The following is a 16,502-nucleotide window of genomic DNA, read 5'->3' as shown; positions in this document are numbered from 1 at the left end:
GTACAAACAAATGCAACACACTTAACTGCTGATTCATAACGAATACAAAGACGGTGAAGAAAGCACAGACACAGGAGAAAGACGACAGGACGAGTAGAATACTCTCCTTCAACTGAAATGTATTATATTGAATGTCACGGATTTGTGCACATTAGATCTGAGCTGTGTGTGCAAGGAAAACAAAATTTACCGTGTCGATAATATTGCTTGGCCAATAAAAAATCTAGATTCTTGACTCACCATTTAATAGTGCTTGGTTTCCGCACTGTCACTGCAATATAACAATATATAGCCAAGTAAGTTGGTCAGTAATGCGAGGCACAAGAGGGTATCGTGTAGACCAAGTTCACAGTATTCCCTGCACCTGCCAAGAAAGTAGTGCAGTTTTGGCAGTAAGTCTGGGCCTGTTCTACACATGCATGGAACTGGCTTGAACTAGTGCACGAAGTGCTGGACGGTTCGAATGGGCGGTATGTGGCGGTATCGGCAAATGGAAAATAAACGTAAAATAATGAATAAACATAATATCTTCAGCTGCTCCTCTATTTGTTCTGTGCCCCGTTGGAGTGGTTCCGTTGTCACATTTCTTTGTTGTTAATTCCTAGCACTTGCAAGTGATGCGTGCACAAACAGTTTACTAGGCCACGTCTGCCGTCGCAGGGTCCAGAAGGCGAGGCCTGGTGCGAGAACCTGTTCATCAACTACCTCTCCCGCATCCATCGGGAGGAGGACTTTGCCTTTGTGTTGCGGGGCTTCACGCGGCTCCTGAACAACCCGCTGATGCGCACCTACCTGCCCCACTCGGCCAAGCGCATCGCCTGCCACCAGGAGCTCCTCGTGTTTTTCTGGAAGATGTGCGACTACAACAAGGCAAGCTGAGGTTGTGGGAGAATGTGGAGGCAGCTGGAGAAAGTCAGCCACTCTCAGGTCATTTTGTACTGAAAAAGTAGTAATGGTAATGGACTGTGCCATGGTGTTTACGCAGTGCAGAAGACCAATGGAAAAGAAGCTGTCGGAAGAAGAGCTTGACGAGGCAGCAAGCCCCTGCGTTGATTCCTTTGTATCAACAGGAAAACAATTAGCTATATTCGCCGAACAAAACTTCAGCACTTACGGCAGATACTTGTCCAGGTCACTGTACTGTACACTATACTAAAAAAATGTACAGGTGAAAAGTCCTAATGAAATACAGAGACATGGAAAAAGGGAACGTAAATGATAACATACAGTACAAGTACTACTCAGGTTTTATGTGATAATGCGACATTTCCTTGCGTGGAACAGTTTTCATGGGAAAAGGTTGTAAAAATAAGCAAAGAAACACCATTAGAACGAAACGCAACATTACCACTAATAGTGCTGCTTCTCTATGACAAGTAGGACTGCACATTAATACCTGCTAAAATAACTCGTGTGTTGAGTGGCATTTTATTGCGATAGCAATTATATTTACACTCCAGGCGAATTTTTGCTGTCGCTGTCGCCGTGATGTTCCATATAAAGTCCATGGGCCATAACATTGGGGCCGCACACTGTATGCTGTATGTGCAGATGAACACGTACGAGGGTGAGTCGATGATGGCGGCTCAGTCTCGTGTGCACAAGGGAAGAAAGCGGGGAGGAAGCGCATGCAAGGCACTGTGGGGAGGGAGGGGGTGGGTGGTGTTCTACTTCGGCAGCAACTGCACCTGACAGGACCACGCAGGCTTTATCTTGCAAGCGATCCGTGATGGGGACAGAGTCTAGGTGCGCCAATGACTCATAGCTGTGTGGGCACGGTGTTCTTGCTGTCAGTTTGTGATGAAGCGATCAACAGCACGAAGGTCACTTCACTCGCTGCTGCTGCCTCACTTACACACGCCAGAGTTTTTGACAGTGTGTGCCTGCGGTAATAGAGTGTGATGTGTTCATGTTTGTGCATGAGACCATGCTTGTTAATTTAGTTAGTAAGCGAATGTTAACAAGTTTATACGGCTCATAAAGCTGCTATCTTTACTTCGTATAGCTGTCCACTAATTTGCTATTGCAATCGATCTGCTTCACCTCTCAGGCAAAACTCCTTCAACTTATTTGTTGTTGCTGTGAAAGGGTAATTCACTAATACAGCTTAAGTGAATTTTCTCTTTAGCATCTCTTTAATGTCATCATTTGCAGGTACTTGCTTGTTTAAATGCACCTAACTTTTTGTCTTTTCTCCTGGTCGCCGATGGGAGTGCAGTTATATGCAGGGGCAGATGATATGTGCGAAAATAAGGTTATGTAATGGTCAATTAGTGTAAAACCTGCCTCTAATTGGCAGTACGTCCATATTGCCATTGAAATCGTTACTGGAGCATGGGTATGGGTGTCTGTTGTTAGTGGTCACACAACTAGGCTTGTGCCAATATAATTTTCAAAACAAAGTCAAAGTGAATGGTAATTAGTGTCGAATAATTTCAAAGCAAGTACTTTCAATAGATATGGGATTTGCACAAGACCTTTGCGCAAGTGCCAGGTGTTGACAAATCTAAAAAAGTGGTCCTTTACTTGCAGAAAAAGGCAGCAGCTTTATCTTTGGAGTCAGCTTATTTTCGAAGTGCCATTATTCAAATATGTTCATGCAAAAATGCAGGTTCAGCATTTCTTACTACTACAGCAGTGCAGAAAATTTCTTCACAGGCTCTCGGTCACTGTTGTACTTCAGTCTACTTAAAATTTGTGGTGGTTGAGGCCGCGGGAGCGTTTCGTGTTCGGCCATCATGTGTCGGCACGATGCTGTGAAATGCAACCTTGACTGCACGATGCTGGCGGTTTATGCCATGTTGCATAAATTCAGCTTCTTTAAAAGCACATTTGAATTTGGTAGGCATGCTTGCTGCTTTTGAGGTCCACAGTCTAGCTTGCGTGCATGGTCTGGGGCTCAATCACCGATGAGCAGCAAACTTCTCTCGACATTTTGTCATCCACCGCCACGCCTGCCTTGACTGTTAGGCCCTCCCTATGCTGTTTCACTTAACGGCTTAGTGCCACACCAACACAAACCAATTCACAGTGGCCGTACAACTTTCAGGAAGCCATACTGCCACTGTGAATAATAAGTTTGAATAATCGAGCCAGGCGCCGAAATCTGTACGGCAACTGTGTAAATGATTTTGTCTTTGCCTTGTCTTGGCTAGGAGCTATGTGATGCAACTTGCTCACTGAAACTGAAGCTGCTAATTATGTTGTAAGGTTTACCATAAACACACAAAAAAAACTTTTTCATTTAGCAGTAAAATTGGGGTGAAGGTGATGTACATATTTCTGGCCTGAGGTCTGGTTTCATGGCAGCACTACCTGCACTGCTGTGAAACCACCTTTCAGGCAAAGTGCCGCTGGCCGAAGATACAATGTGGGCGATTCGTGCATCCGTGAATGGAGACTGTTCTTACAAAGATTTGGGCATTGTATGCAGTTATTTCTGCTGGTTACACATGTGGGTCTTGTTTTTTTTTTCAGGGCTTATACACTGAAAAATATTTAAATTTGTTCATTTTGAATACTTCAAAAACTTCAAATATTGAAGCTTGAGCCTAAGTGAATGTCAAATAGCATAATATTTAATCAAAAATTTGAAAGTTTCGGATGTCTGCAAAAGCCTATGCACAACAGTATGCCTCCTGTAAATGTAATCTCAGAAATTTTAACTAACCTTTCTTGAGCTGCTGTTGAAACAGAAGTTTAAATGGAAGTCAGATATTAAATGTGTGTAAAAGGGAGGCAACACAAACCAAAGAAAGCATAACGTGCACGAACGTGCTGGTTCGTATATGTTCAGTCTTCAGTGCACCATATTGTCTTTATACATGCATTTTTAATGCCTGAGCATCAACTGACTTGGGCCAGTAGTGCGAGTTGGCATACTAATCATTGTCTTTGCTTTGCTTGTGGATTTATTTCTATACTTATTTATATTCTTTAACTGTCTGCGTACACAGAAGTTTCTGTTCTACGTGCTGAAGAGCTCTGAAGTGCTGGACATCTTGGTGCCCACGCTGTACCACCTGAATGACGCTCGTGCTGACCAATGTGAGTGGTGTTTGCTTTTTACACTAAACTGGGCCTTCGTCAAAGTCTTCTGTTTCGCACAGGCGAAAGGTCTTGAAATGCATGTAAAATGGCAACTCACACCACTAATGCAGCTTTGTTGTTGAATTTTAAGTAAAGCCAGAGTTTTGTAGACCTGCAGTAAAATGTGTTGCTGAGAAAGAAGGTTTATTCTGACTGTTTTTGCTTGCTTATGTTACAGACAGTTATTGTCTAGCCATGTTTGTTATGCTGGGGAGATGTAACACATATATCCCCAATATCATAAGGAGCCAACAAACACTGACACCAAGGACAACATAGGGGAAATTACTTGTGTTTAATAAATGAAATAAAGAAACGAAGAATTAATGGAAATTAAAGTGGATGAAAAAACAACTTGCCGCAGGTGGGAACCGAACCCACAGCCTTCGCATTTCGCGTGCGATGCTCTACCAATTGAGCTACCGCGGCGCTGTTTTCCCATCCACTTTCTTGGGTATTTATGTGTCCTTGTAGAACCCTGGGAGTGTTAGCCAGCGCCACCACACACTGTGTGTGGCTAACACTCCCAGGGTTCTACAAGGACACATAAATACCCAAGAAAGTGGATGGGAAAACAGCGCCGCGGTAGCTCAATTGGTAGAGCATCGCACGCGAAATGCGAAGGCTGTGGGTTCGGTTCCCACCTGCGGCAAGTTGTTTTTTCATCCACTTTAATTTCCATTAATTCTTCGTTTCTTTATTTCATTTATTAAACACAAGTAATTTCCCCTATGTTGTCCTTGGTGTCAGTGTTTGTTGGCTTCTTATGATATTACTAATAAAATCGGGACCCTCGGTTAACCCCCTTTCTTCTCGTTTATCACATATATCCCCAGCAGCTTTGCCACGAGCTTTTTTATGCAGTGCGCCCCTCACCATGCCTTTGTCACACTCCTGTCCCCTCTCCTGTCTACCCTCTTTGTGACGTTGGAGGAGTGGAAGGGGGACCCGTAAAGGGTGACTAGGGCGTGCAGTGCGGAGCGTGGCACAAATGTGGGAGTGGTGAAGCAGCCGGCGTTGCTATTCCTTTCCTGGATTTTGGGTTCCTTTTCTTTTCGGTGCAGATGCCTAGTAGCCAAAAATTCATTGTCATAGCCAATAATGTGGCATGGGAACATTGTAGTAAGTGGTTTGTTCTACTATTCTTTATTTTGCCATTCTTGTATTATGATAGCAGGGTGTCTACCAACCGGGAAAACTGGGAATTCTCAGGGATTTTGAGTAGTCTGGAAAAACTCGGGGAAAACTCAGGGAATTTGTGCTTCTATCAGGGAAAATTGGCTGTAAATTTATTGAAAGCGAACCCAAAGTCACGGTAAAGCAGGCCCGAGTAACAGAGAGGATTGGTAACGAATGGTCTTTGACGCCGCCTCATCGGCTGGAGGAGTTGTCAGAGTACAGTCGGCGAGCGATTTTCCGGACGCTAGATAATTCGGACGGCTTCGCGGCACCAGTACGTACTCCATAGGGTGTATAAGAGCGCTGAAATTTCGGACGCAAGAACCCTTCGCCGTCCAATTTTCCGGACTTTTTGCCGTGACCGCAGGTCCGAAACGGCATTAATAAAAGCCACAACTGCCGCCATTTTGATAACCTCGCCGCCTCGAACCGGCACACTTGCACGCAGATCAGCTGGCAGCCGTAGCGCCCACCGCAGCAATGCTAGGCCTAGCTTAAGCTTCTTGCCATTCTGTACCGTGTTTTTTATTGAAAGAATTCGCCGCTATCAGCAATGGCACCGACACCGCCTTTGTGGTCATCGCGACTGGCTTCGAAGTTCGGAAAGCACGGCGCGTTGCATAATGCCGGTTCCCGAAAGTCAGCTTCACCGCATTACAGAAGTGTTACGCTATGAAGCATAACAAGTGTGTGAAGGGGCAACTGGCACGGGACACAGTATGACATATATTCCTTAATTATACACGCGTACACACGCCATCTTCTGTCGCAGTACGAGCACCTATATGCCTAATTAGTGTACTGGCAGGCCTTCAGAACTGTTTCGGGCGTGCCTGTGGCGATTTGAACCCTTAAGGGCTGTGAAAGACATGCATTCATTTTTTTCTAACGTTTTGTCGGCCCCTAGGGAGTCCGAAAAATAGGACGCTGACTGCACAATTGTCCAAGAGGATGCTTCAAGTAGTCCGTGTGGCGAATGCGCAGCCTAAGGAAAACAAGAAGACAAAGGACCTAGGCATTGAGAAATGAACGGGGAAGGAAGCACACTGCCGCTTTTTTGAGGGAGCTTGCACTCTAAAAGCAAAGTGTTGGCGGACACGGAGATGCAGGTGTCCGTCACCCAAGGAAAAAAAAAAGAACTCTTTAAAGCAGTGAAACGCAACACTGAGGCCTTGTGCGCGGGCTGAGTATGTCAGGACAGTTGAGGTTGACTTACCAGCTGTTGCGAGAGAATCTAACTTGTGATAAAGTTCGGGCTGCATACCAGTTAGCTTGCTATCAATCGATAGAAATAGCTCATATTCGAAAATATTCTGTATGCATCTTTTTTTTTATTCACATTTGAGAATGTTCGACTCAGTTTGCAATGGGTTTTACTATTTTCCTTCGAAGATATTTTATTCGCTGTGCATTTTACTAACCCCTCCCTCCTGCTTTCTTTTTGAATAAAATGAACACTACCCCTTACTATTCAAACTGGATTAAGAAAACATTGCAAAGGGACTCAGGGAAAACCTGGAAAACTCAGGGAATTTGGAAATGCCAACTTGGTAGACACCCTGGATAGATAAACACAGTTTGTTATATGGAGGTTAAAAATACATGGTGCCCTACGGACACGAAGTTAGGAAAAGCATAGAATTCATTAAAATGAGGATTTTATACTATTGAATTTCATTATATCAAGCTTTAACTGTAATTGATGCCTGCTCCCCTCTCCTCCATGCAGCCCGTGTTGGCCTGGTACACATCGGTGTTTTCATCCTGCTGCTGCTGAGCGGAGAGCGCAACTTTGGCGTGCGGCTTAATAAGCCTTACTGTGCCAGCGTCCCCATGGACATTCCTATTTTCACGGGCACCCACGCCGACCTGCTCATCATCGTACGCATCTCGGCCTTCTTTTAATCTTTCTCTCTAACATCAGGCTCCATAAGGGTTGCAGATTTTCACTTTGCGGAATTTTCAAGTCGCTATACTACCAAGGCTAACAACTGTGCCTATTGAGGGAAAAAAAAATAACAGGCGAAGCATCAAGAGCCACGAAGACGATAGTGTGGATTACTCTGTAGAGAGCAAATGGGTTTAGCCGAAATTCCAGTTGACATTAAGAGGGAAAAAAAAGGGGGGGGGGATCTGCGCAGGTCACGTAATGCATTGACCAGATAGCCAGTGGTCTATTAGAGGTGCAAAATAGGTGCCAAAGGAAGGAAGGTACAGTAGAGTATGGTAGAGAATTAGGTGGTGTGATGACACTTGGAAATTCTCGGGCATGCGACGGGGTCAGATAGTGCAAGACAGGGGTATTGGAGATCACTGGCAGAGGCCTTCACCCTGCAGTGAACATAAATTATTGTCACAGTAACGATCTACACTGGCCATTGTCACCAGGCTTGGCATTATTTTTTGTGTTCCTTGTGTCCCTTGTCACCACGATGTCATTAATAAAAAGTGCAGGGACATGTTTACTACAAGAAATTGTTGATGTGTTTCTAAAGAAGCTAGTTTAGTTACCAACTCACAAAAGTAGCGTCAGTTTATTGATTGTGTCATGCATTTGATGGAGTTATTCACACATTTAAGATGCAGGCAAAATATTGTGAGACCAATCGCTCTCATGATTGTTCAAACCTCCATGCCTGCACGTGTTGCATACAGTCAACCGCAAAAGTTTATAGACCGCAGAATCTAAGAAAACGGTGAATATCTGAGCTGTTTGTAACTGTCTACAGTAAAACCTCGCAGCGCCATGTTGTTCGCATGTGCTAGTCCAGGCTGGACATGCAAATTCCAGGTTGTGTTGCAAGGCTTTGATGATGTTCAGCTTTCTTTCGGATCCAGCAGTCCGTAAACTTTTCCAGCTGACTGCATGCATAGAGTGGTCACCATAGTTCTTGCTTGCAGGTGTTCCACAAGATAATCACCACTGGTCACCAGCGGCTGCAACCTCTGTTTGACTGCCTTCTCACAATCATTGTAAATGGTAAGGGCCGTTCGTATATTTATTTCAAACGGGCATAGGCACCAGATCAAGAGGAAGCATCTCATTAGTTCTTGGCTAACTCCAATTCCCCAATTCAGATGCAGTCGAATTAGAAGTCGCATCTGACACAAGAATACTTTGTTACCTCCAAAATTTGTTATAAGCATATATTTGTTACACGCTGATATTACTGAGAAAAATGTTAGCTTCACTGCGTTATATGCGGTAATTCGTCATAGCCATGTTTGTTTTGTCGAGGTTGAACTGTACGTGTATTATGCAGAACAGTTCCTATTGGACAACTGCTGTACTGAATTAAAGGAAATTTACTGCATTTAGAATGGAAAGCAGAATTCTACTGACTGCACAGGAAGTACAATTTTGATTTAGGGCCTCATAGTCTTTAGAAATAATTAACAGAACTTTGGAAGTGGGAATATTGAAGCCTGAATTTCGCAATCCCATAACTGTGGATCAAAAATGGGTGGTGCAAATAAACTACATCTTATAGAGCATCTAAAGCAGAGAAATGCAATATATTTATTTAGATGTATAGTGAAACTGTTACATTTTTTACAAGTGATTTGCAGAACGTCTACTCACAAATTAGTGGTAGATTTGAGAGCAATGCATAAGAACCTTGATGTTTTCCCACCTTAGGTGTCTTGGTAGGGGCAGCTTACATAATTATGGTATATTTCTTTTTATTTCCGTGTTAGAGTTCTAAGTTTAATGCTTCAGTTTTCTTTAGGTTGTGATTTTCAACAATTATTGTTAAAATTCGTAGTTGAATAAGAAATTTGACGCCTACAGTCAGTTATTTTGACTGTCCCTTAAATACAATAAGTCTCTTTCAATTCGGTGCAGTAGATGCCAAGCTAAACGATTTCTCCACTCCTGTGTATTTAGAGAAGAGCTACCGAGGTAAAGATTCTTCTTAACAGCGAAACATGAAAAAAGAAAAAAAAGCTACAGACTATGCAAGAAGCAATGAGGCTATAGGTGCTACATGTCCTTGTGCCTGAAGTTTTGCTTGCTGTTTTTCTGTTGTGCAGTTTCACCATATCTCAAGACATTGTCCATGGTTGCCAGCACCAAGCTGCTGCATCTGCTTGAAGTAAGTGGTCGCTGGTAACACGGGATAAAATGTTCATTATTAAAAAATTTATGGGCATCAAAAGAAAAGGCTTGCGTGACACACATTACTTAACGGAGCTGCGCATGTACAACAGACCAAAGATCGGAAAGACCAAAGCACCTAGCCATTCACTACGTTGTAGAACTTCAGGAAATATCTGAAAAAAGAGGCCACCTTTTTCTTTGCTCGTGCTTTGAACAAGGCAGTGTATTTTTTCTCACGCACTTTCCCTGACGCCCAGCAAGCACTCAATCAATCGATCAATCGGTCGGTGTTTATTTCACGAATAGAAAGAATACATCTATAAATTTACAGAAGGAGTTCCCAGAGCAGAAGGCACTCAGAGGGTAAAGGTGAATGTTGGCCTACTCCGGTACTCAATGTCACGGTAGTCGTCACCGGAGCTCACTTTCTAACTTGCACGCTACCAAAAGTGGTTGTCCTTGGTGCTGTCCATGATGTTAGATATTCCAGCAACTTTAAAACTTTCAGCAACAGCATGTACTGATACTGAATGTCATGTGTTCAAAGCTTCCTTTCCCTTTCACATTTTTTGACCTTGAAAGTAAGGGGAAGGGGCTCTTGCATGAATAATTAACGAGAGGTCTTACGCAAGTAAATATGGTACTTCCGGTACTTCCTCGTATTTGTAGCATTTTGGAGCTCGGAAAGTTCTTGTGACTTATTGTGTTGAGTCCTTGACTCCTTCAGAGTGCAATGTAGACCTTGTATACCGAAGCGCAATAAACTAGTAGACCCGAATAGATGCTGTCAAAATTCATGGTGTCACGTTGTGCTTCTGTAAGAACTTTAAAGTCATGTTACTGACCGTCTTTTGTTGTTGCGTGTTTTCTGGCTTGTCAAGCAACCTCTTTATAGAAGTGGCTGTTTTGTATTTGTAGAAGCGTAATTCACTGGTACAGTTTATCTTAAAGGGGCCGACAACCGGCCAGAATGTGTTGTGAGATGTTGATGGAAATGGAATGACCATGATCCTGATCCATAGTGATAGAATCCAGCACACTGTTCGCGATTTAAGTAGGAATGATAATTTTAAGTTGGCAAGGAAAGTTCAAAAACCAGTAAGTGGTGAGGCCTGGCTGTGAAATCATGGTACTTCGGATGTAGTCTATGAGATTACTGTACATAAGTCAGCTGTTATTAAGTACAGCGTAATTATTCCTTAAAATTGCAATCGCTTTACTATTAGAAACTTGCGCTTTATTCTATGCTTCATAAATCAAATGCACACGCAGGTCTACAGCAACACGCTGAACTGCGTGTCACGTGTAAAAGCGTCATATCGTTTTCGATCCGATCTGTTTAGTTTTGACTGGTTAAATTGGCCTCGAGCTCCACCACTCGAAAAGCTGGCGCCACCGTCGGCGTGACGGGCTATTAGGGATCACGTGGACATAGCGGCCGCATCGGCTGCTTCGGGAGCGCCGAAGCGAAAACGACAGTTTAAATTCCCTCGTACACTGCGGTCCTCATATAGTGGCGAGATTTTCCCGCTTCGAATGTCTCCTTTACGACGCTTGAAAACACTACAATAGGTAGTGGCTGCCTTTGAAGGCACGCAACATGGTAGGCTACTGCTCGGTGCCGCAGTGCCGGATGTCTGCAACGGAGCCCGGTGTCAGCCTTATTCACACGTAGCTGCAGGACAAGAAGCTGCGTGAAGCTTGGCTCGCGAAACATAAAGCCAGCAAACAGTCACCGGCTATAACTCTGGTGTGCAGCAAGCAGAGACGCGAGGAAGATTTCTGCTACGGCGCCGGGTCTGCGTAGTTCGGAAAACGCGCACTGAGACGCTCGCCCGAGTCCGCCGCCCGACTAATGTCATGACAGTTTGGTCTATGAACTTGTTGATGCTAGATACTGGCAAGTTCACTGAAGATGAAAGGGAGCAGTAAGAAGCACATTTAAAGAAGCATGGCATATGGTCATGTTTGTGCTATGAATTAATGCACTGGATTACAAAAAAGAAGCAGCGGGACATCGCACGCTGAGTACACGAACAAACATACAGTGCGACGCAACTCGAGAAATAATGTTGAAACATCCAAGAATTTAGAAGAAAAGAAGATTAAGCCGTCGCGATGGCACATCACAGTCCCCGTAGACGTCGAAGTCTCTACAATGAAATTATTTTTGAACAGCTCTGATAGCACCCACGTAACAATGGTTGCTTGTATACTGTCAAATGCTCATATTCTGCGGCCTAAAGCTCATGGCACGGTGCGAAAACGCGCACGCGGCGAAAGCGAAACAGTGCGCGGACAAGCATGCAGACGTGCAGTTGGTCACTGCGAACCTGTGCGATCGCTGCCTTGAGGCTTCATTCTACTTCGCTCCATTTAGTTATACAAACACTATAAGAACGTATTTCACATAGTTTGCTCTCAGCGTTTACCTACCTTTCACGGAAGAAGCCGGTTCGGGAGACTCCATCGCGGCGACCGCGCACAGTGGCGTTCACTGTACGTATTCGGTAAAGAGATAGCGTCTGTAAACGATTCTGTGCTTTCAGTTTGCCCCAGATTATTATTTAGACAGTAAAAAACTTCTCTCATTTCGAAAGTACTTACAGAAATGTCCGGGAGAGCTCGTGCATGGTGTTTTCAGTGAGCGCTGACAGCAAAACCTATGAGGAGCGCGGCGCGTGATCCCTCATACTATGCCAGCGAGGCGCTTCTGATAGATGGCGACTCCGTAACTCCTCGCCGCCAATACCAAAGCACTTTGACAGGAAACCACAAAAACACGTAGCTTTCATCATGCCTCCTGATATGAGCAAAGCATTAGCAAAATATTGTAAAATATTATGTTTTTCACAACATATAATTGATACGAGCAAGAAATAATAAATAACTTACATATTATTATTCTTGAAAAAGAAAGTAGTATAGAAAGTGAAACCGAAATTTGTCATCTTCGGTTTCACCAAGTATGGCGTATTCTATAAATTAGCCTGTAACTTTTGAACGACACTAGGTAAAGCCATGGTTCTTTCTCCTATATGTAGATAACTGTGTGGCGTTGCATGAAAACCTAAAAGTGAACAAATTTTTTTTTAGAATATTGGTGTGTCAAAAGTGTCTCCATACCTTAATAGTACTACTCTAGTGTCCCTTTCAGAACATTTTTCATTAAAGGCAGCTGTCCATTGTTTGATGCCTGTGTCAAACGCTCTTGTGCAGGCATTCAGCACACCATGGTTTCTCTACTCAAACCCAACCAACCACCACTTGGTGTTCTTTCTGCTGGAGATCTTCAACAACATCATCCAGTACCAGTTTGATGGTGAGCACGACAGGACAAAAGCCTCTGTGCAACGTGTTGTTTTTGACCGTTGGTTAATTAGACCTGAGATACGTGAGGTGGCTGAAGATGGCCAGTATTCAGATTTGATATTGTTTATACAGGAAATTTTAGTAATGATAACTGCGCATTGTAGAAGGTGACAGTTGCTGGACAATCATGACATTGCCCCTGGTTGCTCTTGCATTATAGAATATTGTTGAAAGATATGGTTGTTGCAGAATGGCTTGTCTGAGAAATTATCGTCATCAGCATCTTTATGTGCATTATTGGACATGGGCCTCTTCCAGCGTCTCCAGTTAGCCTGTTTGTAGTCAGTCGACTCCATTGCATACCTGCACGTTTCCTGATCTCATCATGCCATTTAAGCATCTAGTGCGCCCAATTGCATTTACTATATTTCTATGCCGTCCATTCTGTTTCTCTAATAGACTTCAGGCTACCTGTTCGACTCATTGCCTGATCAACTGAACTCCATTTCTCACTCTTCATATACCGTATTTACTCTCATAATGATCGCACTCGCGTAATGATCGCACCCCTGAATTTTGTCGTCAAAATTCGATTTTTTTTTATTTCCCGTGTAATGATCGCACCCCGAACTTGCCGCAGCGGTATGTCGTGTGCCAAGTCTAGCTAATAATGATCGCGCTTACCATCTGTTGAATGCTATGCGAACGACTCTTCAAGACAAGCCAAGCGGTCTGCATGCACCAAACATTCTTTAGTAGATGCCTCATTTTATTACTTTCATCACTTTCCGCACTTCCATGACAAAAATAGGCACAACCAAATTTGCCTTTATTATGGGTAGGCTTTATAATGGTTGTGGTCAACAAAAACAAAAGGCACCTTTCGATTCTTTTCATGTGCACTCATGGGCACGCAACAAATCGCGAGCGGCAGTGATAGTAGCCACGTTTACACTGATATGTTAAATGTGTACCCTATTCATACGCCGACGCTTATAACACAGCTAGGATATTCGCCCACCCTTCGCTGAAACGTGCCATATTAGGATAGTAGCGAAGACAGATGCCGCAGTTTCCGCAGCACACCGACCATGCGTTTCTGTGTCACTGGCAGCTAAGCGCGCCCATCTTCATTTCTGTCCCCTCAAAGTGAACATTTCATTTCATTTCATTTTTATGTCCTTAAAGACCCCCTGCATGGGGTTTTACATAAGGGGTGGGGTTAACGTGAGAAAGTAAAACATTTTTTTTTTCATGATGACAGGTGGGATGTAACTTTTTCTAGGAAGGTTGATGGACAGGTGATAGCTGCAATTTCATGGGGAAGGTCGTTCCAGTCGCTTGCTGTTCGGAGGAAGAATGACTTGGAAAATGTAGTGTACGGGCACGTTGGCGTGAGACTTTCAGCGGATGACCAATTCGACGAGACGTGCGTGATGGCGGTGTCTACGTTATTGCTGCAAGCTTGCCGATATTAGCGATATTATTCATTACTGATACGGAAGAAACTGTTGCAATGCACGTAATGTACTCACGAGAAGAAAAAAAAATTGCGTTCGGCATGTTCGGCTTGCTTCGCCGGCCGCCATTTTTGTTTTGGTGTCCCGCACCCGCATCCCGCAGCAAACGCAGGACGAAAAAAAAAAAATGTTTTCTTTTTGCGGAAAATTTAACCCGCATATTGATCACACCCATGAATTTGTGTCAATTTTTCTGACAAAAAAGTGCGATCATTATGCGAGTAAATACGGTATACTACAACATCAGCTATTTGTGTTAGCTCTCTATAATACATACTACTAATATGAGAAAGAAGGCATATGCCCTCAGTCCACAAATCCTTTCTTTATTTCTTCTGTTGCAATCCACAGAATAAAGTTCTGTGCATCAGTCTCATCTACAAAGTAGTTTGAATAGTTATGTTTTTGATGGCTTATTTATCAGACAAAGATTTGAACTACTTCGTGCTGTCATATGACATTCAAAGATTTTGCTCCCACTGGCAAGAAGGGATAGTGTGTGTGTGCAGCGTGGCATTGTTTAGGAAATTTAATTATTAATTACCAGTGGTAGGTGCTTAGAAAAACAATCTACATTCTATTTTTTCCAAATGACACAATAAACCAAGGGTTTAAATTTTCTGTGTTGAACATGCTGTAGCTGCTAGAACTAATGGAAAGGAGAGATGTGTTGTACTGCGTTTGAGCTAGCACAAACAATTATTTACAGAGGTTATTTTTTCTATATACTATTCCACTGTACTTGCGCTCTGTTATTTTAGATTTAATGTGCATGCATGTATATGTTCCATGTGATTGCATGTGTGCGTTCAGGGTGTGCATGTCTTGTATCTCTCCAACATCTCAAGCAACATGCTGGGCCATTACTGCAGTTTCTCAATAAAGCTAACATATCTGTATAGCTGTCACTTGATCTGCACCTAGAAGTCTTAGTCATAGAGTTTGCCATAAAAATTACTAAAGGAAACTGTTGTGCTGTAATTGTTCAGCTATCGTGGGAATAATGAATAGTGTACATGGATTTGCTTTATGTGTGTGTTGTGACTTCACATGTTCGTGTGCTGTTATTTAAAATGCTTAATCTTTCTAAGCTATCTTATTTTTCTAAATGCATGAGCACAATATGTCTTTGTGGACATGCATAGTCATTGTGAATTGCTGCATTAATATAACGCAATACATTTTGTTGAGTGTGATCAGTATGTACTGTTGCAAAGCTGTTTGAAGCTGGAAGAATGAAGTTTGGACAAATCTATGTACTAGCCACCATTCTCATTCTGGCTGAACTGTCCTGCTTGCACCACTCGCACACACTGGTTGCAGAGGTTGTTCTGGTAAATTCTGGTAATTCTGGTTCTGGTAAATGGTAAAAGGTTCGTGCGTTGTTGTCCCGGCTTCCCTTTATGTTTGCAAATATATATTGACAAAAATTACTGATGAGAACCACTGATAAATATTTATTGAGGTGTGGGTGCAAGGTGTGAAAGACATTAAGTGTGTTTTTGTTCCCATACTCGTGAAGGGAGGCGTGACATGAATGCAACACTGACATGAACAGTGTTTAACCACTTGCTTTATTTCTTCACATCAGCCTCTGCTGGTTTAGCGAGCAGCGAATGAGTGCTCGTTTAGCGAGTATACGTTGAAAGTCGGGGACTGAGAATGTGGGCTGCGCCTTCTTGTTGCTATGATGCAACCCTTGCTCCATTGCAGGCAACTCAAACTTGGTCTACACGGTCATTCGGAAGAGGCACGTGTTCCATGCACTTGCGAACCTGCCCACTGAGCAGGGCACAATCGAGCGCTCGCTCAGCAAGCGTTCCCGCAGCAAGGGCCCCACACCCAGCATCCCGACTACGCCCTCGGAGGAGGCCAACCCCCCACCGACGACGCCCACGGCGGAGTCCGAGACCCAGCCGCCGGAGGAGGTGCCGCCTTCGTCCAGTCTCAATGCCACTCTAGCGGCCACGCCACGTATGGAGTCCAAGCTTGAGCGTTCTCGTGTGCTTCTTAGTGTAGCGGAAAACTGATCTGTGACGACCCTGTTCGTTCCTTAGTGTATACAGTTGAACCTTGTTAAGGCCAGGCTACATGGAGCAAAAAACTGGCATCAAGCGCCGAATTTCGCCCAGTGGTGTACGCCCGCTGCCAACTTGGTGCAGCCCAAAAATATTTGGCTGGCAAACCTGTGAGGCGCACTCGCCAGGTGTCGCGGGGAGCAATCTCCCTCAAACTTCTGGCAAAGTGCATAAAAAGAGTAGTAATTGCTTGTAAATGCATGTATAAAAAATTTTTTAAAT

The 16,502-nt window shown here is 43.6% G+C and overlaps 1 protein-coding gene and 1 non-coding gene across 2 annotated transcripts in view; both read left to right on the top strand.

The window, feature by feature from the left end:
• LOC142590311 (protein HID1) overlaps nucleotides 1-16,502 on the top strand; it is a 45,228-nt gene that overhangs the window by 14,578 nt on the left and 14,148 nt on the right. Inside the window, exons 9-15 of the mRNA XM_075702332.1 lie at nucleotides 661-870; nucleotides 3,957-4,047; nucleotides 6,998-7,149; nucleotides 8,170-8,248; nucleotides 9,304-9,365; nucleotides 12,590-12,692; nucleotides 15,916-16,176. Of these exons, the coding sequence (XP_075558447.1) occupies nucleotides 661-870; nucleotides 3,957-4,047; nucleotides 6,998-7,149; nucleotides 8,170-8,248; nucleotides 9,304-9,365; nucleotides 12,590-12,692; nucleotides 15,916-16,176 (958 nt within the window). The remainder of the gene's footprint in view (nucleotides 1-660; nucleotides 871-3,956; nucleotides 4,048-6,997; nucleotides 7,150-8,169; nucleotides 8,249-9,303; nucleotides 9,366-12,589; nucleotides 12,693-15,915; nucleotides 16,177-16,502) is intronic.
• On the top strand, nucleotides 4,669-4,741 carry TRNAS-CGA (transfer RNA serine (anticodon CGA)). The gene has a single exon. It is a non-coding gene; the product is annotated as a tRNA-Ser (tRNA).

This window comes from Dermacentor variabilis, chromosome 8 (assembly GCF_050947875.1).
Source record: "Dermacentor variabilis isolate Ectoservices chromosome 8, ASM5094787v1, whole genome shotgun sequence".
In the NCBI taxonomy this organism is placed as follows: Eukaryota; Metazoa; Arthropoda; class Arachnida; order Ixodida; family Ixodidae; genus Dermacentor; species Dermacentor variabilis.
The sequence above is the reverse complement of the archived record's forward strand: the minus strand, read 5'-3'. Positions and strand labels throughout refer to the sequence as shown.